Consider the following 20663-nt stretch of genomic DNA (forward strand, 5'->3'; position numbering starts at 1 on the left):
GCAGTTCTCCTACTTTAGCCTCCAAGAGTTCTGGGATTATAGGGATGCACCTCCATCCCTAGTCATTTATTTTCTGATCATGACTAGTTGGGAATCCTATATGCCTCACTTATCTGTATGTCAAATTCTTTTGCTCTGTTTAGGAAGTTTTCTGTCATTAATTCTGTGAACAGTTTTTTTTTTAATGTCATTTGTAGTTTCTTGTGCTTTTTCATGGACTCCCATCAGTCTTATATTATTATTCTTTGTGTCATCGAGGAGCTGTTGGATTGATTTCTCATGGTCCCTTACTTTTTTTTTTTTTGGTACCAGGGATCAAACTCGGGTCCTTGCACTTGTGCAGGAGGTGGCAAAACCACTGAGCTAAATCCTCAGCCCACCCCTACTATTTTTAAGAGATCTCTCTTTTCTTGGTCACTGACCGCCATCCTGTCTTCTATATCTGGGCATTCATGGTTCCCATTTCTTTTTTTTATATATATACCAGGGATTGAACTCAGGACCTTGCACTTTTAAGGCAGGTGTGGTGCAACTGAGCTAAATCCCCGGCCCCCCATTTCTTTCCTATGCTGGGCATTCATGGTTTCCGTCATGATCCTGAGCTCACCTATTTTTTGAAAGGTTTTTTGTTTTTTTTTTTGGTACAAGGGCTCAAACTTGGGACCTTGCACTTACGAGGCAGGAGGAGGCACCGCTGAGCTAAATCCCCAGCCCTTCATCTATTTTTCTGTTTCTGTTCTAGAGTCTCTAATCATGTCTTTCATTCTGCTCACTATTTCTGTATTTATCTGGGAAATTATTTCTGTTTTGAATTTTTCTAGAGCCTCATTCATCTGTTTTGTTACTTCCTGTGCTATCAATTCAGGGTGTCCAGGTTGTTGATTATCAGACCTTTCCACCTCATTTCCCCCAGAATTTGCCTTTGGTGGGGTAGAAGTCTGGGTTTGTGCCTTGCTTAAATGTCTTCTCATTTTCGTTTTTAGTACTGTCCTTGGTTTAATTCCTGGGTTGATACTTCAATATTGCTTATCGTAAGTATGTTTGTTGCTTGTATTTAGAACCCTTATGGAATGATTGCTTCTCAGAGGTGTCTTCCAGATATAGCTGGTCTTTAGGTTTTGAGTCTCTAATGACTCTGAGGCTATCTCATTTTCATTATACCAGGAAGGACAACTGATTAGATCAATCAGAACACCTTAGCCCAACTGATACAATCAGCAACATCATAGCATCAAGCACAGCTTAGAAAATGACAATTTGTGGTAGTTATTAATCTATCACCTTTAACTGTGTGAATTAAATCAAAATCGAGGACCAGTCTGATGCATGTTTATAGTGAATAAACTCTTCAATATAGCAATTTTACCCTTTCAGATGGAGAGTTAGAAGGAGTTGGGGAGGGAGGGGGATAGATAGGTAGAAGGATAGGGGAAGGTTAGAAGTGAGGCCAGAGGACACAGGAAGATCATGCAAACTCTAGGAAACTGTTGAAGACAAGAGGAAAAGACAGAATGAAAGAACAAATATGAGAACAGAACAACCTAACAGCAATAGGGAGGCTAGAAACTATTTACTTTCCTTTAAAACTAGTGACAATCGAGAGAAGAAAAAAAGAGAAGAAAAGAAAAAGAAAGAAGAAATCTGAATTAGGGCCAAAACAGGAACAAAAAGGGAGATGAACAACAATGTGGGACCATGGGAGAATGAGAGAGTGAGAGAGAGAGATAAAGAAAAGAGAAAAAGAAAAAAAGAAGAAAAAAAGGAAAAATGTGAAGAGAGTAGAAAAAAATAAAAATTAAAAATTAAAAATAAGAGAGAAAAAATAATTTTGAAAATAAAAATGAAGGACCTCCTTCAGGTTGTGTCTCTGCTGTCATAATAGACAATGTGGGCAGCAGTGTGTGCAGATATAAGTCACTGAGTCTCAGCAAGCCAGTATTCAGACCCATGAGAATTAGGCAGATTTCTGGCTGCAAGTACCAAGTTGAGCTCCCTGTCCTCCTGCAGGGTTGAACTCTTTGAGGTTCTACTGCAGGTTCCAGCTGCCCTTCCCCTGAAGATAGTCCAGGTTCCGATGGGAGGTGATGATCCTTCCAACTTACCAAGTACGGTGGTCTGGTGTACCTTTATTGCAGAGATTCTCTTCACTTTTCCAGTGGGCTTCAATTTTCATCAAGGAGCCTGAGAGAGGCCCTCTTTCTGTTGTTCACTTCTGCTCTATCTTCTGGAGCTCAGGACAATGGCCTTTATGATCCCCTGTGCCTCTATAGTGTGGAACCAGGTTAGCCATTTATTTTCTGATGTGCAAGTTTCCTATAGTACCATCTCCTTTCTATCTTTATAACATCATTTAGAAATACACATGTTCATTCATTTAAAGATGGGGATCTTGCTGTGTTGCCCAGGCTGGCCTCAAACTCCTGAGCTCAGCTGCTCCTCCTGCCTTAGCCTTCCATGTAGGTGCTTATATAGGTGTGCTCTACTGCACTCAGCTCAGTAATATATAGGACCGATCAGCTAGTGATGGATTCTCTTAGTTTTCCTTCATTTGAGGATATCTTTATCATCATTTTGAATGATATTTGCACTGTATATAGAATTCTGGATAGCTAGACACAGTGGCACACACCTGTAATCCCAGGAATTTAGGAGGCTGAGGCAGGAGGATCATAAGTTCAAGCCCAGCCTGGGCAACTTAGTGACTTAGGGAGAACCTTTCTCAAAATAAAAAAAATATTTCAGTAAGGTATGGTAGTGCATACCTATAATCCCAGCACTCAGGAGGCTGAGGCAGGAGGATCACTGTGAGGTCAAGGCCAGCCTGAACTACATAGCAAGACTCTGTCTCAGGAAACCCACCCCTCACACACAAAAAATTTTTAAACCAGGCTTAATGACACACACCTGTAGTCCCAGCACTCGGGAGGCTGAGGCAGGAGGATTGCCTCAAGTGTGAAGCCAGCCTGGGCTACCTACTGAGTTCAGGGCCAGCCTGAACTACAGAGGAAGACCTGCCTCAAAAGGACAAAAACAGGGGCCGGGGATTTAGCTCAGTGGTTCTGCCACCTGCCTCGAAAGCACAAGGACCCGAGTTCAATCCCCGGTACCAAAAAACAAAAAAACAGAAAAACTACTTATAGCAAATGCAAAAGTAGCCAGAGGAAAATGCACATTACTTACAGGGGATGGATGTTGCTACAGAAACCATGGAGGCCACCAGGCCCAGCTCTTTTTTTTTTTTAAACAGAGTCTTGCTATGTAGTTGTGGTAGATTAACTAGTGGTCAATTTAGAACACCCAGCTAAAGTGAATCAGCGTAGTTGGGTGTGGAAGATCCACCTGAGGATTGTTGCCAATAACCATAAAAAGAGAACTACAGGAGGAGATCTGAGGCTGTTGGTTTTCTAGGTGAGGCTTGCTGCAGTTGGTATTCCTGATGTGAACCTGGCTGTTCTTGTCATCTGAGGAGCCCAAGGGCCTTGCTGTCGCTGGTAATGGCTGCTTTTCTCGTTAGGGGAGCTCTGATCTTCACCATGAGCATCACTTCCTGGCTCCAGTGTAGATCCCTCAGCCTTGTTGCACAAATCCTTCAACCCATCAGCAAAGGTTTTCTGGGTTTCAGCTTCTGGGTGCAGATCCTCAATACAGATAAACATGAGACATTCCCGTGAACTCCAGGCCACTGGCTGGACTCATGGAGGACATTGCCTTGGACTCTAGGCCTTCTGCTGGGACTTGGGCAGGACATTGTTATGGGATCCAGACCATTGACTGGGTTCTTTGGGTCTCTAGTGTGCAGCTAGATCTCTTACACTCCTCTGCATTTGACTCTTTGGCTATTATAAAATAATTCTATAAATTTTGTGTCCTGTATTAAATCTATTTCCCTTGCAAAACCCTGACTACAACAGTAGTCTAGGCTGGCCTTGAACTTGTGGAGAACCTCTGTCTCAGCATCCTGAGTGCTGGGATTACAAGTGTGCACCACCACACTCAATACTGAATTTTTTCTTCTGTCAACGCCAATCTTTTACTGAGGCCATCCAGATAATTTCTTTCAATTATTGTATTTTTCAGTGTTAAAGTTTCCATTTGATTTTGTTTTATTTTCTATTTTTTTGCTGAGATTTTGTTTGTTTCAAAAGTGTTTGCCCTTGCTAAAACATTTTTGAAAATCAATCCTCTGAAGACTATCAGGTGTCTATCTGTGTCCTCTTTGTTTTGGCACCCAATTATCTTTGGTACTGGGGATCGAACGGGGATTGAACTCCGGTCCTTGCGCTTGCGCAGCAGGCGGTGAAACCACTGAGCTAAATCCCCAGCCTACACCCAATTATCTTTGCCATGTGAGTTCAGACTCCCTGGTTCTTTGTATAATGACTCATTTTGATTGTCTTGGGTATTTTGATTACAATATTCTGCATCTTGTTTTGGTTGTAGAGAATATAGGTGTTTTGTTTCCATATTGGGAATGGAACTCAGGACCTTTTGCTTTTGAGGCAGGTGGCAGAACTGCTGAACTAAATCCCTGGCCCTCTTGTCTTTTTTTTTTTTTCAAACAGGGTCTCCCTCTGTAGTTCAGGTTGGCCTTGAACTATGTAGCCCAGGTTGGCCTTGAACTCACAGTGATCCTCCTGCCTCTGCCTCCCGAGTGCTGGGGTTACAGGCATATACCACCATGCCTAGCTGTATTTTTGTTTCAGCAGCTAGTTGACCTGGTTAGTTTTAAATCAGGTTCTGCCAGCCTTCTATTGGGTGACTAAGGTTCTGTTTTCAGGGTTATGGTGCTATTCAGATCTGCCCTGTATGAACCCCCAATGGCAGGCTGAGACAGGGTGATGGTGAAATCTGTGATGTGGCTGATCTGTGCATGTACAACAGCAGGAAACCTGGGAGTTCATAACTTTATGAAGTCATTTTCCTAAGCCCCTGCCTCCTTGATCCCTTCAGTACCCCCCAGTTTCCTGGGGGTTCCATTCCCAGTCCTCTGTTCAGAAACATAGACCCTTATTTATCCAGCTCTGCTGTACCTGCGCAGGCCTTTGCCTGAATCTTGGGATGAACAAGAAGACCAAGAGGGAAAAGCACCTTCTTTGGACCTCAGCTCTTGCAATGGAGAGGAAATTTCCATTCCTTCAGAGTTGTAGACCCCTGTGGGCCCCTGGTGCCACCTGTCCTTATCAGAACAACACTTGCCCCCACCCCCTTTTTTTTAGTGCTGAGGATTGATTGAACCCAGGACCTTCACACCAGCCACCCTCCTTTCTGCCTTTTTTTAACTCTGTCATTTCTTTTGCAGTTTATTAGCTGGCATTCTGCTTTTTTTTTCAATTATTAAGTTTATTGGTATATTTTAGGTATACAATACAGTTACATTCATCACTGGGCTGCCTTTTTTTTCGCCAGGGTTTTGCTAAATTGCCCAGATCAGGCTTGAATTTACAACCATCCTGCTTCAGCCTCCTAGAATGCTGAGTGCTGGGATTACAGGTGTATGCCACCACACACAGCTATTTTTTTCTTTTGGTCTTCTGAGAGGCTCTTGCTGTGTAGTTCAAACTGGCCTTGAACTTTAGATCCTCCTAGCTCATCCTCCCAAATGCTGGGATTACTGGGATGTGCCACCATGCCTGGCACAGCTATGCTTTTTTTTTTTTTTGGTACCGGGGATCAAACTCGTGTCCTTGAACTTGCGGGGGCAGGTGGCAGAACCACAGAGCTAAATCCCTGGCCCACAGCTATGCTTTTTAATTCTGCACTAAGAATATTTCTTCTGAGTGCTGGGTGTGGTGGTGCACACCTGTAATCCCAGCATTCTCCAGGCTGAAGCAGGAGGATCACTCTGAGTTCAAGGCCAGCCTGGACTATATAGTGAGACCCTGTCTCAAAAAACAAACAAACAAAAAGTATTTTTTCTAGAGTTTCCTGTGCTCTTGTGCTGATGTCCAGTCTCGGGTCTTGGAAATCAGAGGACAGAATAAGCATATACAAGTTCAATAGCATTGTGAAATTTGGTTTTCTATATTAAATGTTAAGTTCAAGTTATTTCCTTTTGAACTCTGAAGCTTTCTGTCCTGTGTCCTAGCATTCTATTTTTTTAAACTTTGGGGTGGGGGTGGGGGGGTGGCAGGGTCTCACTATGTAGCCCAGGCTGGCCTCAAACTGACAACAATCTTCCTGCCTCAGCCTCCTGAATGCTGGGATTACAGGCATGTGCCACCATGCCCAGATTTTTTTGGTTTTTTGAGACAGGGTTTCCATATGAAGTTCAGGGTAGTCTTGATTTCACTTTGTACCCCAGGCAGTTTCAAACTTGTGATTCTCCCACCTCAGCCTCCCAAATGCTAGGAATATATGACTGTATCACTATGCCTGGCATGTTAAGATTTTTGTTACATTCCTAAGATTCCTAACTGGTTTTCACTCATAATCCCCTGGTTAAGTGAAGCACAGTAAAGACCCATCTTGGACTAGCTTTGCCACTTCGTATCTTGGCCAAGAAGTCGTAAGCCAGTCTCTTCATCTTGTCTGTGGCCAAGTTCCCTCCTGTGAAAGAATAAGGGGTCCTAGTGTGTAGGGTAGGATGAGGATAAAGAAGTGAGCTTGTGTCAGGCAGGGGATTGATAATGTGTTGCCCAGCGTCCTTACAGATCTTGCTCCTTAACTAGTCACCCGTTTCCTTAATGAAACTGTTCTGACTGCTCTACTCCTGCTCCAGGACCTCATCAGGTAGGAGAGGCTGTGCCAGTATGGTAAGAGATGCTCATGACCTCCACCTGGCCCGGGAAGGGGGTGAAAACTGTTCTCTTCCCAGGCCCCAGAACAGCCACCCAGGGGACATGAGTGTCACTCTCCAGGTCCTCAGCTTCAGGTGGGCCCTGCCAGTGCAGCCCTATGGCTCTGCCACAGCTATGGCCCTTTGTCACCATGGTGCCCCTTTCTGGTTATTTTTGAAACTCACCTGATTCTCCTGACCTAAGGATCTTTCCTTTGTCTAATTTGAATTGGCTAGACTTTTTGCCCTACAGTTTATCTGTGTTTGGAGCAGAATGAGGAAGCTTCAGCATTTGCTGCCTAAGATAGACCCTAGTAATTAGGCACAAATTATTTTTTGTACTACTTCAGCTATCCCCCAAGTTTCTGGATGTGTCTTCATATTGCAGATTGACCTTAATAGTTCTTTCAGTGGCCTGTGGATGTAAACATCTAGTTTTTGTTTTATGGCCATGTTACTGCAGATCCGTGTCCCTAGGTCACTGGTGGTGAATTTTTTTAGAGCATTCAATGATATAAATAGCCCACTGCAGCAACCACACCATAAGTCAGCCACCTCTGCCCTTGGTATTCAACTGTTCTGCCATACATGAAAGGATTTGTTCCTGGGAGGCATGGGCAGTGCCAGACTTGCCACACCAGGCTGGAGCTGAGAACTCATCCTCTGAGCAAACCCCAGTTCCCCAGTTCTCCCAGCAGGCCTCCTTACACTGGGGCTCACAGGCTGACCCTGAGTTGCTGATCTAAAAAGTGTGATCTGAGTGCCCTGGCTTTGGGTTATACTGGAAGGCACAGAAGCTCAGAACATCAGCTAGGTGCAGTACTGCAAAATAAATTTATTCGAAGATAAACTGTCTTATAAAAGGTCAGAGACAATTTAAGATCCCAGATTCAGCTTGTCTTGTAAAAAAGCTTCAACTTCAAGTAGCACAATTTTGTGTCTGCTTTTAATCCCCAACATTCTTGAGTTACGAAACAGCCAACTCCTTACACAACACACTCAACATCTGACCAGCACCAGTGAACTCACAGCTTTTGGCTCTGGGGGCTGTAGGCCCCAGACTCAAGAGACCCAGTCTGGTCACTGTGGCCTCTGGCTGTGACTGCAGGTACAGTTCCCAGCATCCCAGCCCTTACCTCCCTTGGGACCTTCCAAAACCACAAAATACAAACCAAGACTGGCCCACTAATGAGCAGGGGATGAGATGTCTGTGAGACTGTGCTGTCGGCCCATGGTGGCCCTTCCTGGTGACCCCCAGCAGGCTTGGCCAACCACAAGCTCTGAAGAGGAGGAAGGGGAAAGGAGCTGCACAGGTGTGACAGCTCCTGCCCACTCTGGCAGGAGCTACGTGATGATCCTGGCAATGGCTTGAAGGGAGGGGAAGTCATCATCCCGGGCAGCGTGTAATGCCTGGTGGCTGCTGATGTCACCATGTGCAAGGACCTGCTGACAGGTAGGGCACACACAACAGTCCAGGCCCACCAGCTGGGTGCTGCCTTGCCATGCATTCTTCTTATTCTTCTTAGACTTGGCAACAGGAGGCTTTTCATGGCTGCAGAAGTCCGTGTGTGCAGACAGCAGCTCCTGCTGCTTGGCTGTGTCTGGCAGCAGCACCAGCAACTCGCTGAAGATTCTCTGAAAGTTCCCCCCAAGCAGGTCCCGGCAGCTCCTGTAATACTGGGCTGCAGAGATCCTTCCCTGCCACCCAGAGAACACAGCCAGTCACACTGGCCCCAGACCAGAGCCTGGTAAACACAGGCCAGCCTCCCTGCACCCCTTCCCCACTACCTGTCTGAACTCCCCCGAGTGGCTCTTAAACTTGCTGAAGTGGGCCTCATCGCTCTGCAGGAAGTCCTTGATGGACTGGATGAGCTGGAGGTTCCTCTGCCGGAAATTCTCAGGAACCAAGTAGGACCGTGACGTGGGTGTCAGCCTGGGTCTGGGGTCATGACACAAGGAGGGAGCTTCAGCTTTGGAGTGACAGTAGGGAGAATCCTTCCACTGGCCCCCATGCGAGGAGGCTAGGCAGTCCAGCTTACTCACGCTTTCATGGTGGTGGTGCTAGGGCTGGGGATGCAGGCTGGGTGGGGCCCAGGCAGGAGGCTGGAGAAGCCAGGGGGCGGCTTGCTGACGGGATGCACCAGGCCTGGTGGGGGTGGGGTGCCCTTGAGGAGCACGACAGTGTTGAAGCCTGCAAGGCAGTACAAGACCCAAAGATGGTCCTTGCTGGGTAGCTTCTTTCAGGCCATCCAGTCCACTGGGTGAGGCTTCTGTCTGCAGACCATGCCTGACAGTAGGCCCAGGGCCAGCCCCCACCACATGGCAACACTGACTTATATGAGCTCATGCACCCTCAGCCCCAGGACTGTTCTGAGATCCGTTTCACAGGAAAGGAACATAGGTTAAGTGGTAGAACTAGGTCACAGGGCTCAGGGATGATGGTGCCTGTATCAAGAATGGTCTCAGACTGCTAAGGCAGCTGGGCAGCAGTGCACTGGTCCCCACCCGCAGTTGGGAGTTGGGTCTGAACCTCACTTCTGGCCATTGAGCCTGTCTGTGCCCCTGGGCTCCAGCCTGACACTAGCACCTGGGCCCTTTCCCAGATATCTGCATTAGGTGGAGCTGGCCACTCCTACCTGGGGGAGGAGGCATCCTGGGCGGGCAGGGGCCTCCCAGCGCTGGGAAGTCTTCCTGGGGTGTGGGGCAGGGGAGGGGCCCCAGGGGCCTCGGGAGCCCAGGGGGTTCCTTGGGGGTACTCCGTGCCAGGGCTGGCCCCTCGGTGTGTCCATTGACAACGACAGGTACTGGCCCCTCAGCTCGGCTCACAGGGATGTTGAGGGCCTGCTCAGCCCCAGGGGGGTTTGGTGTATGTTCAGGGGGCACTGGAGGGGATGGCACAGCACCAGGCTTCTCAGAGCCCACCTTCTTCTTCTTGCTGACCTTCGTGGTGGTATGGGTAGAAGCTGACCCCAGCAGGGTGGAGACAGCTACCGTGGTGGGCGTGGTCCGAAGCTCCTGCACAGTGAGGCCACCTCCCTCCTCTTCTTCCACAGGGGCTGAGCCACCCTTCCGGGAGCCCCTGATCCCCTTCCCTGGCTTCTTTGGGGGCTGGCTACCCCCACTGGCAGCCTGAGCCCCAGGGGTGGGTAGGGCCCCCTTTTTGCCACAGCTGCTGTTCCAGGCAGAGATGAGGCTGGGGGTGGTAGTGTTGGGCTTGGACGCTGAGGATACCAAGGCAGGGAAATCCTCCTCCTGGAAGGTGTTCCTGCCTCTGGTGGGACCAGGGTACACCAGCGCCAACCCTACAGGGCCTGGGGCTGTCACTGGGCAACAGGAGGAAGCAGAGGCATGGAGGCTGGGGAAGTCTTCATCCTTGAGCTTTGGGGTAGGTGGCAGGAGAGTGCTGGGTCCAGGGAGAGGAGAGCTCGTCAGCTCACCAGGCCCTGGTTCGCCCCCCACCTCCCCACAGTAGGCACTCTCCCCTCATGCCATTCCCTTACACACACCTTGGAGGGACAGCTGCTGTGCTTGGGCCCGGGGCTAGGAAGGCTTCTTGGCTTACAGGACCATTTCCTGAGGCTTCCTTGGGGCCTATGAGACAGGAGAGGACCCCTAGGTCAGAGTGTGAGGGTGGCCTTGGTAGAATCAGCAAAGGTATTGGTCTACTTCCCAGGGAAGGTGCTGGCCAGACCCTGCCTGGGCCTCGGCAAGTTGCCAGCAAGCAGGCCCAACTCACCTGGGCCTTCCCCCTGAGTACGGGGCAGGCGGCGAGGACCACGGGGCTCCTCAGACCCACGGGCAGCTGCTTCCTCTTTCTTGGGCCTGCTGCCCTCCTCTCGGTCCTCAATCCTATGATTCTCGTCTTGCTGCTGAGCAGCCACTGAGGCCTGGATGGCAGCTGCTACTTCTCGGTCCTCTTCTTCCCTAGGATTGGGAGGGTGGCCTCAGGCTGAGCAAGGCCCAGATACACAGCCTTGGTACATGCCTGCTGCACCAGCCCTTTCTGGCATAACTGTACTGACCTCCTGGGTAACAAGAGCCCTTCCACCCACCCCATCCCTCACCCCCGGTCCTTGTGTTTCTGGTTAACACTAGAGAGAAGGTGCTGGGGATTTAGCTCAGTGGTTCAGGAGCCTGTCTTGCAATCGAAAGGTCCCAAGTTCGATCCCCAGTACCAAAAAAAGAAAAAAGAAAAAAACACTAGCGGGAAAGAGGAAGAACCTGCTCATAGAGAACACTGAGCAGACCTTGTTGCCACACTCAGGACCCCAAGAGTCAGGTTGAGGTCCCTTGACCTGTGTCTATTCTTAGTTCAGTTGTTAGCCACTGGCACCACCTGAGTAGTGTCAGGAGAACGTCAGTAGCACACAAATCTTCCCACCTCTTGTACCTCCAGCTTCCTCGGCGGCTCTGCTGGGCTCCACGCCCGCTGGCCCGGCCCGCTCGGCCCTGGCGGTTGTACCTGTCCACTTCCTCATAGTCCTCACCGCTGACGACCCCTGTGGTCAGCACACAGCCTGTCACTGTTCTGGGCCCTAGCAGGGCAGAAGGACTGATAGCCCTGCTATCCAGGTCATACTGAGGGAGAGGTTCCCCTGCCCCCAGCCATGAGCCTGGGGACAAGCCCAGACACCTTGCAGAGTCCATATGAGCCAGGTCACAGCAAGCACTGCAATGGGCAGGGTCTACACAGAGCTGTGCTCAGTAACAGCCTCCTGAAGCAGGAAGAGCCCCAGGGACCCAAGACCAGCAGATGAAGGACACTGCAGAAGACAGGGGGAGTGAAGAGCTCCTGGATGTTGTTTGAGTACTCAGAGCATAGCCCCGTGGGTGAGGAGAGAGAAGCTCAGCAGCTACTGCCTTCATCCCCAGCTAAGCTGCAGGGTGGTGGATCCCGACCCATGGTTGAGGCCTCAGGAGCAGGCACAGGCCTCGTGGACCCTGCAGCCTACTCTGGGACACCTAGGCCAGGCCATAGCCCTCAGGTGCCTGGCTCACCCTCACTCCGGCGTGAGTGCCGCGGTGTGAAGCTAAACTGCAGGTCAATCTGGCGGTTCTGACGTGCCTCCGCACGGCTGCGGCTATGGCAGGCCGTCCTGTGTGCTTTGAGATCAATCTCAGTGCGGAAGGCGTGGGTGAATTGCTCTGTGCTGCACCGGCCCTCCTCACACAGGAAGTGCTTCTCCCGGAAATGCTCACGCAAGTATGCATAGTCACTGGTGGGATGAGACATCAAGGTTTAGCAGGAGCCTCACTGGCCACCAGACTGCCAGTGGGGCCACCTCCCTTCTCTTCTTCTGGGGGTCTTAGGAGAGGGTCACCTCTTGCATCTTAGGCAGCGGCCCCAACCCACCCACCTGTAGTAGTCCTGGGCCCCATCCGAGTCACAGAAGTGGCAGAAGTAGTGGTCTCGGCGCAGATGCTTGAGCAGTTCATCATTGTCCAGGTAGCGCTCATCACAGAACTTGCAAAGTGGATGTCCCCGGTGTGATGTGTCATCAGGGTCTCCCTGCATGCGGTGCCGAGCCAGGTCCTTTCGTGAGTACCACTTCCGTTCATACGTGAAGATCTGTAGGGAATGGGGGGCTGGGCACAGGACGGGGGCTACCAGGCCTACTACTTTTCTCACCAGCTGCCAGTGGAATGGCAAGGACAACAGGGCCCTGCTGGGCATCAGCTCTGCCCCAGGGCCCTGAATGCCAAGTGCCAGAAGTCAGGCAGACCCAAGCAGCCACCAGGAGTCCCTTCCTGTCCCAGCTGCCAGCAGCCTGATGCTCTGTGGTGACTGGGAGGGTCTTTGGGCCCATGACATGTGGGGTCAGAGGTATAAGTAGCTGAACTCAAGCAGTCCAGGACTATAGCACACTCTTTTACCCACCCTCACTCCATTCCCAGGGCAGACGTACCTTGAGGTGCTTCAGGCACAGCTTGCAGCAGAAAAGCTCATGCTGCTTCCTCATGTGCTGCTCCAGGTCCCCAAAGAGGCCAAAGGGTGGCAGCTGGGTGCACTGTGGGCACTCATGCTGCAGCAGCTGCCTGGGGAGACATTAGAGCCTTGCTGACCAGTCTCATCCAGGAGTCTGACCTCAAGTAAGGCAGACAATGACTTTGTGTGTGTGTGCAGTACTAGGGACTGAACCCAGGGCCTTCATATCCCCAATTCTTTTTTTTTGGGGGGGGGGGGGTACTGGGGATCAAACTCAGGACCTTGTGCTCCAATTCTTTTTTAAAAACTTTAAGACAGTGAGTTTTCTTTTCTTTCTTTCTTTTTGTACAGGGAATTGAACTCAGGGCCTTGTGCTTGCCAGGTAGGCACAGTCCCACTGAGCTACAACCCCGACCCTCATCACTGAGTTGCTAAGTTACCCAGGCCTGACTCAAACTTGAGATTTTCTTGCCTCAGTTTCCCAGAGTGCTGGGATTATAGGCACTCTGGGATTATATGGCATTATATGCCATAACGTATAGGGAGAAAATAGCGTTCAGGGCCTGAGGTCCAAGGCCATGGTTCTAAGGCTGGGAACCACCCATAAGAGCTGCACTTTTTACTGCGTTTTAGTTTTTGAGGGTTTTTTTGGGTACCAGGATCGAACTCAGGACCTCATGGTTGCAAGTCAGGCGGCAGAACCACTAAGCTAAATCCCCGGCCCTTTACTGAGTTTTAGAGTCATGGATACAAGCCTACCTGCCTATGCTCTCATGCCCCTCAAAGGACCCAGACAGCAGAGGCTACACCTACCTCCGCCATCTCTACTGCCAACCTAGACAGGGGAACTGGAAGCTGCCCATCACAGGAAAGGAACCAAGGTCCAGGAAAGGAGACAACTGGCCTAATATCAGACAGCTGACTCTCAGGGATATAGGCCCTGGCATCAGCCACACACTGGGGGCTCCTCCTGGCTCCTTGGGGCTGTGAAGAGCACGGGAGGTAAGGGAGATATACCCACCTCCACTACAAAGGACCCCACAAACACAGAGCAGCTGCAGCTCCTCCAGACTAAGGATCCCTCACCTGTACAATGCAAACACCTTCCCATCTGCAAAGTAGATGTCATATTTCTTCTCATGCTGCAGCTGATGGATAGGTATAGTGGCAAAGGCAGGAAGCTTTTTCCCGAAGACCACCTAGATCCAAAAGCAATATTCAGTGGTGAGCAGGGCCTGTGTGGCCATCCAAGGGTGCAGCAGAGATAGAGAAGAGGGGGCCCTCAAGGCCCCAAGTGGGCAGTTCCTGGGCTAGCTTAGGCCTCCTCATCCCAAGCCTCCCACTGGAGCTACAGGGACGACGCAATAACCAGACTCTCCACTAGGGGGCAGCCATGCGTACTACCAAGCCCCAGCACTAACCTAGAGGGGGCAGGGACCAAATGGAGGGTGGGAGTATGGGTTGCCCACAGAATTTTTCACAGGAAGCAGGAAGGGACATGTTACAGGCAGCAGCTAAGGAAATAACAAATGCTGCCAGCCTAGGACACACTGGGTGACCTATTATCAAGACCTGAACATCCATCACCCACCATCCAGTACCCCTCACCCTGTTTCCGTGCCATGGAAGACAGGGGCTCCCATAGCTCATGCATGTTGCTATGTGTTGTGTGGGGCTCAGGGATGAACTGTGCAGGCCCAGCAGGCACTGCTGTGAAACCTTTGCAGTAGGGCCATGTCTCAAGGGCCAAAGGACCCTTGCTCTTTGTCCCTTCCTATAAGGGCTGGGGGCACAGGTGGTTAGCCTACTCTGTCCGTTCACAGAACCTGGGCAGCAGACTATGAACAGATAAAGAGACCCCTATACCAGTACCCTCACAGTGGCCTGGGCCCCTACAGACTCAGCCCTCTTCTCCCTGCAAGGTTCCCTCTTATCTCCACGAAGCCACTCTGGTGAGCATCCTCAGCATCCCACCCCCACAGTGACCCCTGCCACCACATCCCTCTCCAGATCACGCCCACCCCTCACTGTCTCCTCTCTGCCCAGAGCCTGGCCCTGGACATGCATGGCAGCTCAGCTCTGAAGGCAGCTTTACAGCCTTCCTAGCACATACAGAAAAGCATCTCTGCCTTGGGAGAGGTTATACCAAGGTTACCCCTGTTATGTTCAGGCTTAGCCAAGAATTTCTCAGACTAGTATGGATGTGAACTTGAGCAAGCTCAGGACTGGCCAGGGAGAGTGAGCACTAGGCATGCTAATGCACATATGGGCCGAGCAGCAGTGACTAAAGCTGGTTCTCTGGGAGGGTGTGGGGGAGAGCCAGGAGAAATCAGCTCTACTTCTGGCATGACACACCTGGAAGACAGAACATCAAGACTGTGTCCACCTCACCCACATCAGAAGCCCAAGGAGCTGCTATGATCCAGCTATACCTATGGGGCGGCAGCAGATGAGCAGTGGCCCAGCAGTCCTTTCTCCCCCTTGTCATGTCTGGAAAGGCTGGGCAGTACAACTCCAGAACCTAACTTTGTCCTCTGCTACACACTGAATGCCAAACTCAGGCAGGTGCCTCATTTGCGGCACGCCCCCAACACCATCTTTAAGTGAGAGGTCCAGCTCTATCCAAGAGGTCCAAATCACAAAAGCCATAGGTCATGGCAGGGTTTCTTTCTGTGGGCCCCTGGCTTCCTCCTTCCCTGGTAGCTTCTCCTCATGCCCCGAACATGGGCAGAGCCCTGGGCTCTGTGCAGGCCTCTTCTTGTACAACCTGCCCTCCTGTGGTTCATGCCCAGCTCTGTTTTCCAGCAGCTGCCAAGGTGCCTCTCTGACCCAGACCTAGGCAGGTACGAGAAACTATAAGCCACTCTGGATGCTGTTAGAACACAGAGCACAAGATCCCTTGTGAAATGCCAGCAGGGACTCAGCACTATACAGGACCACACCCTGTTTAGCTTTCCTGAGGCTGAACAGGCAACAGATCAAGGAGCCCAGTGTTGCCTGCAAGGCAGCCAGAAGAGCAGCCCAAGGAAACTCCACAAGGCTGCCAAAAAAGCATCCAAGCCCAACAGACGCAGCGGAGGAACAACTTCCTTCCTCAGAGGAAACCCGCGCCAGGGACGCCCCCATCACTGCCAGGACTCCAGCACCCTCCTCAGCTGTGTACTCAGATCCACCCTGGGCAGTATCTTGGGATGCCACAGAGGAGCCCCATCTGCTCCTGGGCTGTGGGCACCCTTCCTGGTACCCAGTCTCCACTGCTGTCTCCCCAAGGTCCTGCCTGTTCAGACAGTTGCCAAGCCATGCTGAAGGCCAGTCTGTCCTTGTCACCTTGGGCCCTGTGGCATCCATGCCCCAAGCATGACAGCATATTGCATGCTCATAAGACATCTCTGTGCACAGCCTCTCTGAGGCCAGGAGCAGCTGTGGGAAGAGGAGAAACTGTGAGATGACATGGTAGCCTGGTGTGAGGTGGGATCAGGAGCCAATATCATCCCGCATGAAAGACCTGGGGTAGGGGCAGGGAAAGAGGACTGAAGTGCATGAGCCTTGTGCCACCAGGGCCTCAGGATTATGAAGCACAGGTAGTGGGGACAGGAGCAGGTGTCAAGGAGCCACTGAGCCAAACTTAGATAAAGGATCTATCTGTACAGCAGGTGCAGGCAGGCACCCCAAAGCATGGGAGTCCAAGAACATTCATCTCCTGAGCAGCCTGGTGAGAATGGCCCAGGCTGGGCACACCTAAGCCAGGCTGAGAAATGGGGAAAAGGACACTGGATGAGCTCATGGAGGGAACAGAACCATGGGAAAAGGCTTAGGGAAGGGGCCATGGACAATGCAGGTCTAAGGGGAAAAGCACTCTCCTGAGTCATAGGGACAGCCAGGTCAGTTTCCAAGGACACTGAGAGGCAGAGAGAGGTAAGAGCCTTACTTAGGAAGAGGAACCTCCCCGCCATGAGCCTCCACAGAGAGGTGGGTTTCTGCCAGGGGCCTTGCTGCTCCCTACTTTTAGCATGTAGTGGGCACTCAATAAAGAGTGAAGAGTTGGGATGAGGATTTAGCTCAGTGGTTCCAGCACCTGCCTCAAAAGCGCAAGGTCCTGAGTTCGATCCCCAGTACAAAAAAAAAAAAAGAGTGAAGAGTGAACAAAAGGACAGGGGGGGCAACAAGCACCAGCAAGAGGGAAACACTGGTCAGGCCTAGGGAAAGGGAGGTCCCAGGTGTGGGAAATAAAGTATTATACAGATGGGCCACTGGGAATCACTCTGACCACACAGATGGGGGCAGGAACAAAGATAACCTCACAGAGACTCAGGCAGGAGGCATGGTGACAGGATCGGGTATTAGTGGCAGAGAAATATAACCTCAGTCATCAGGTCCAGCCCACTGACCTGGGCCTTGGGATAACCCTAGGATGGCATTCAACACTTCCCTCCTACTTCCTCCTGCCCATGAGATAGGAATGTAGCTGCACTGGGTGCCCTGCAGTCCCCTCGGGACTCCTGCAATGAACCAAGGAAAAGTCAAGATTGAGAGCAACATATAAATGGCAAAAAATGGCCCATCAGAAGTGTCCAGAGGAGAATGGAGGAGGCTTCATCACCCCAGTGTCTTGATCAGCCATGTCCAGGCAGAGGAGTGTTTTTGTTGTTCTCATCAACAGATGAAGTCGCCCTTGGCTTCTGCCCTGAGTACATGCTGAGAAGTCCAGGCTGACCTGGTTCTTTGTCTGATCAGCAGCTGCAGAGTTGCACTTTGCTCACTCCCTGCCAATTCTAGACCCCACTCTGGGCTGGCACAAGGAAGGTCAAGGTGTACAGAATTAACCAGAAAATGAAGCCTGCCTATTCCACACAGCATCTTGACACCCTTTCCTCTCAATTTTCACAGACTTAGTCCCATAAGGAAAGACAAAGCAGGAGCAAGGCTCAGGGGCTGAGGGTCACTGTGGGATTCCTGGGTGGGCATGGTACACAGGGCATATTCAGAGAGTAATATCAAATTCAGCAAGGGAAAAGAAGGGCTAAGGTGAACCTGCAAATTCAGGATGGAAAGAAAGAAGACTAAGCCAGGTGTGGTGATGCATGCCTGTAATTCCAGCACTTGGGAGGCTGAAGCAGGAGGATCACTTCAGAGTTCAAGGGCAGCTTGAACACACAGTAAGACCCTGCCTCAAACAAAAATAAACAAAACCATAAAGCTGATCTGGGCAGCACCATCTTACCCAGTAGCAAATTTCCCAGGACCCCTGCCACCTCCGCTACCTGCTGCTCAGCAATGCAGGGCAAGCTCAAGAGGAAGCCCAGGCTCACTGAGGGGCATCCAGGACCAAACCACAACCAAGCTAGGGCCTGCTGACAGCTCATGCCAACACTCCAGACACAGAAGCCATACAGGGTGTAGGGGCCACAAGGAATGGGCAGATGTTGGCTACAGTAGGAATACATGGGTGTTCACTCACTTCCTGAGTGAGACTCAAAGCCAGGGCTGGGACCTCACATTCAAAGATTTCCACAATCCCTTTCTGCTTGGAAGGTGCAGGCGTGCTAGGAAACGTGGCCTTTAGGGAGTTACGTCACTGTATGTAAGACTGGCCAGCAAATCATGCTCCTGCAAGTCCATGTGTTGCCCTCTGAGTAAGCAGAGGGCGAAGGGCTTCCCCAGCTGTTCCTACACCCCAGATCTCTCCCAGTGTGGGTCTGCCTCCTTCCACATTACAGACTAACACCATTTCCAAATGCTTTTTTCCAATAGGGCACAGAGCAGGTGCCCAGGGAATACTCGTAGGATTCCACCTTCTCTTTGGATCCTTTCAGATGTCTACTAAAATTTTAAAAGAACCTATTTCTCAATTGCTGTTACTGCTTTACTTCTAGGGAGAGGAAATTCAGACTCCCTGGCAGATGCCACCACCAGAAACCTTCCATGGTGGAAAAAAAACCAAAAACCAAAAAAACCCCCAAACAACGAACTGAAACAAAAGAAACGAATACAAAATCCAAAAAATTTTTTTAAACAGGAATTTCACAACGTGGGAAGCAAACAGATCTCTAAGAACAACAAAGCAAGGGAGGTCCAGCTGGATGCTTCTGGCCAGCGGCTGGCACTGCTGAGAATGTGGAGAAAAACTACATGTGCCCTCTGACCTCTCCAGGGTTTCCAAGTCTACAGTCAGAACCGTGCCCTCTCTACTGTGGAAAGCAGAAGCCCCAAAGCTGGAACTGGAAAAGAGGAAAACTTCCTAACATCTTTGTCCTCACCAGGCAAGCACCTAAAAAGAGCCAAGTTTAAGTGTCACCTCCACTCTACAAACGAAAACTCTTGTTTTAGAAGTTGTCTGAGAGTCACCAGAGGGGCCCAGAAACCCACCTGGGGTCGACATACCCACAGTTCAACCCTCTGCTTCCAGAACAGTCGCGTCCTGGAGGTTCCCCTGCCTGTGTCCTCCATCCCACTGGGGACCCGGAGGAATGAGCTCCTACTTCTAGTAGGGTGGATCAGGGAGCCCCCGACTCGACTATCCCATTCGTCGGCTGCGCCCCCCGGGAAAGTCCCCAAGCTCGGTCCCCTCAGGCATCGCTCCTCCTCCGCCTGCCGGCCGACTCCTGCCTCCCTGACCCCACCCCAGCGTTCCCCGTCTTCTCAGCGGCGACAGCGGAAAGGCTAAGCCTCAGCTCCCCACGCCTCTTGCCCCACGCCCCGCGCCCCGCCGCTGGCGCACCTGGCGCAGATCCTCGCGACACACGGCGCAGTAACGCTGCTCACACAGCACCCGCATCTTGGTAGAGCAGCGATAGCACACCGGGTGGTCGCAACGGCCCAGAGCTGTGGCCTCCAGGTCTCCGCAGCACAGCACGCAGCTCCCACCGCCCCGCTCGGGAGGCGCCACCCCCGTCGCCTCCAGGGCCGTGCGCCGCCTCTCAGCGCCCACCGCCGCCATGACCCGGCTCCAGCCCCCACCTGGCCGGCACGGCGCGGCCTAGCTCCCGGCGCTCCCGCCCCTTCCGGGTGACGTCACGGCCCCGCCCGGCATCCGCTCCGCCCAGCGGAAGTGCGTGCAGTGACTTCCGCCGGCTGGGCTCTCTATCCTGGTCCGGACGCTTGGAGGACCTTGGGGTTTCTTGGGGAACCTCGGACTCGTTAGCAGACCTTCATGTGGCCGGCCTTTGCCTCCTGAGGTGCTTATGGCTAGGTATGCCGGAGAAAGTACTGAGTGCCTAGTGTATTTCCGATGGACCGTGAAAGTATCGCTTAAATACTAAGCCCATTCGAAGCGTGGTGGCGCACGCCTGGAATCCCAGCACTCGGGAGGCCGAGGCAGGAGGATTGCTGCGAGTTCGAGGCCAGCCTGGGCTACATAGCTAGGTCCTTTCTCAAAAAAAAAAAAAAAAAACTGGGCCGGGGATTTAGCTCAGTGGTTTCGCCGCCTGCTGCGCAAGCGCAAGGACCGAGTTCGATCCCCAGTACCAAACAAACAAACGGGGATTTAGCTCAGTGGTTCTGGCGCCTATCTTGCAAGCGCAAAGTCCCGAGTTAGATCCCTGGTACCAAAACAAAAAAAACCACTTAATAGGTCATATTTAACCTAAAAGGTTATTTTTTGTTTATCTGAATCTAAATTTAACTGTAAGCGGTGTGTGTGTCTCTGTGTGTGTGTGCGCGCGCGCGTGTGTTTTCAGTAGTGGAGTTTGAATCCGGAGTCTTCGCACTGAGCTGCGTACCCAGACCTTTTTAAATTTTGAAACGGTCTTGCTATATTGCTAAATTGCCCAGGCTGGCCTCAAGCTTGCAGTTCTGTCTCAGCCTTCCAAAATGCAGGTATTACAGGTGTGTACCACCATGCCCAACTCCCATCCCATCTGTTAAGATAGCAACATGGGCTGGAGGTGTTGCTCAGTGGTAGAGCACTGCTTGCCTAGTATATGCAAGGCCCTGAGTTGGGTCCCCAGAACCACAAAATAAGTA

At 51.3% G+C, this 20663-nt stretch overlaps 1 protein-coding gene across 4 annotated transcripts; it reads right to left on the reverse strand.

Annotated features, from left to right (window-relative positions):
- Window positions 1-7584: 7584 nt before the first annotated feature.
- Window positions 7585-19699, reverse strand: Znf598 (zinc finger protein 598, E3 ubiquitin ligase). 4 transcript variants are annotated; one of them, XM_021251341.2, is made up of 12 exons: window positions 19420-19699; window positions 13788-13900; window positions 12682-12811; window positions 12133-12344; window positions 11774-11991; window positions 11166-11274; window positions 10512-10699; window positions 10282-10366; window positions 9412-10178; window positions 8819-8966; window positions 8564-8714; window positions 7585-8473 (listed from the first exon to the last, which is right to left on the reverse strand). In XM_021251341.2, exons 1-12 carry the CDS (start codon window positions 19636-19638, stop codon window positions 8120-8122), a joined length of 2694 nt encoding a protein of 897 aa, XP_021107000.1. In that variant the 5' UTR covers window positions 19639-19699; the 3' UTR covers window positions 7585-8119. The 4 variants fall into 4 exon arrangements, with proteins under 4 accessions (XP_021107000.1, XP_004873932.1, XP_021106999.1 ...); XM_004873875.3 differs by having other exon boundaries at window positions 11157-11274; XM_021251340.2 differs by having other exon boundaries at window positions 11166-11310.
- Window positions 19700-20663: the final 964 nt, after the last annotated feature.

Source organism: Heterocephalus glaber, unplaced genomic scaffold, assembly GCF_053883595.1.
Source record: "Heterocephalus glaber isolate CG9 unplaced genomic scaffold, H.glaber_assembly_v1.0 deba00001781, whole genome shotgun sequence".
Lineage (NCBI taxonomy): Eukaryota > Metazoa > Chordata > Mammalia > Rodentia > Bathyergidae > Heterocephalus > Heterocephalus glaber.

What these genes read in the sequence shown, in the direction of transcription:
- Znf598 (XM_021251339.2), bottom strand. Translation starts at nt 19,638, where the DNA reads ATGGCGGCGGTGGGCGCTGAGAGGCGGCGCACGGCCCTGGAGGCGACG. An exon ending in AAGGTGTTTGCATTGTACAG is followed by an intron (nt 12,812 to 13,787) that starts GTGAGGGATCCT and finishes ATGTCTCCCCAG; the next exon opens with GCAGCTGCTGCAGCATGAGT. An exon ending in GGGGCCCAGGACTACTACAG is followed by an intron (nt 11,992 to 12,132) that starts GTGGGTGGGTTG and finishes TCATCCCACCAG; the next exon opens with TGACTATGCATACTTGCGTG.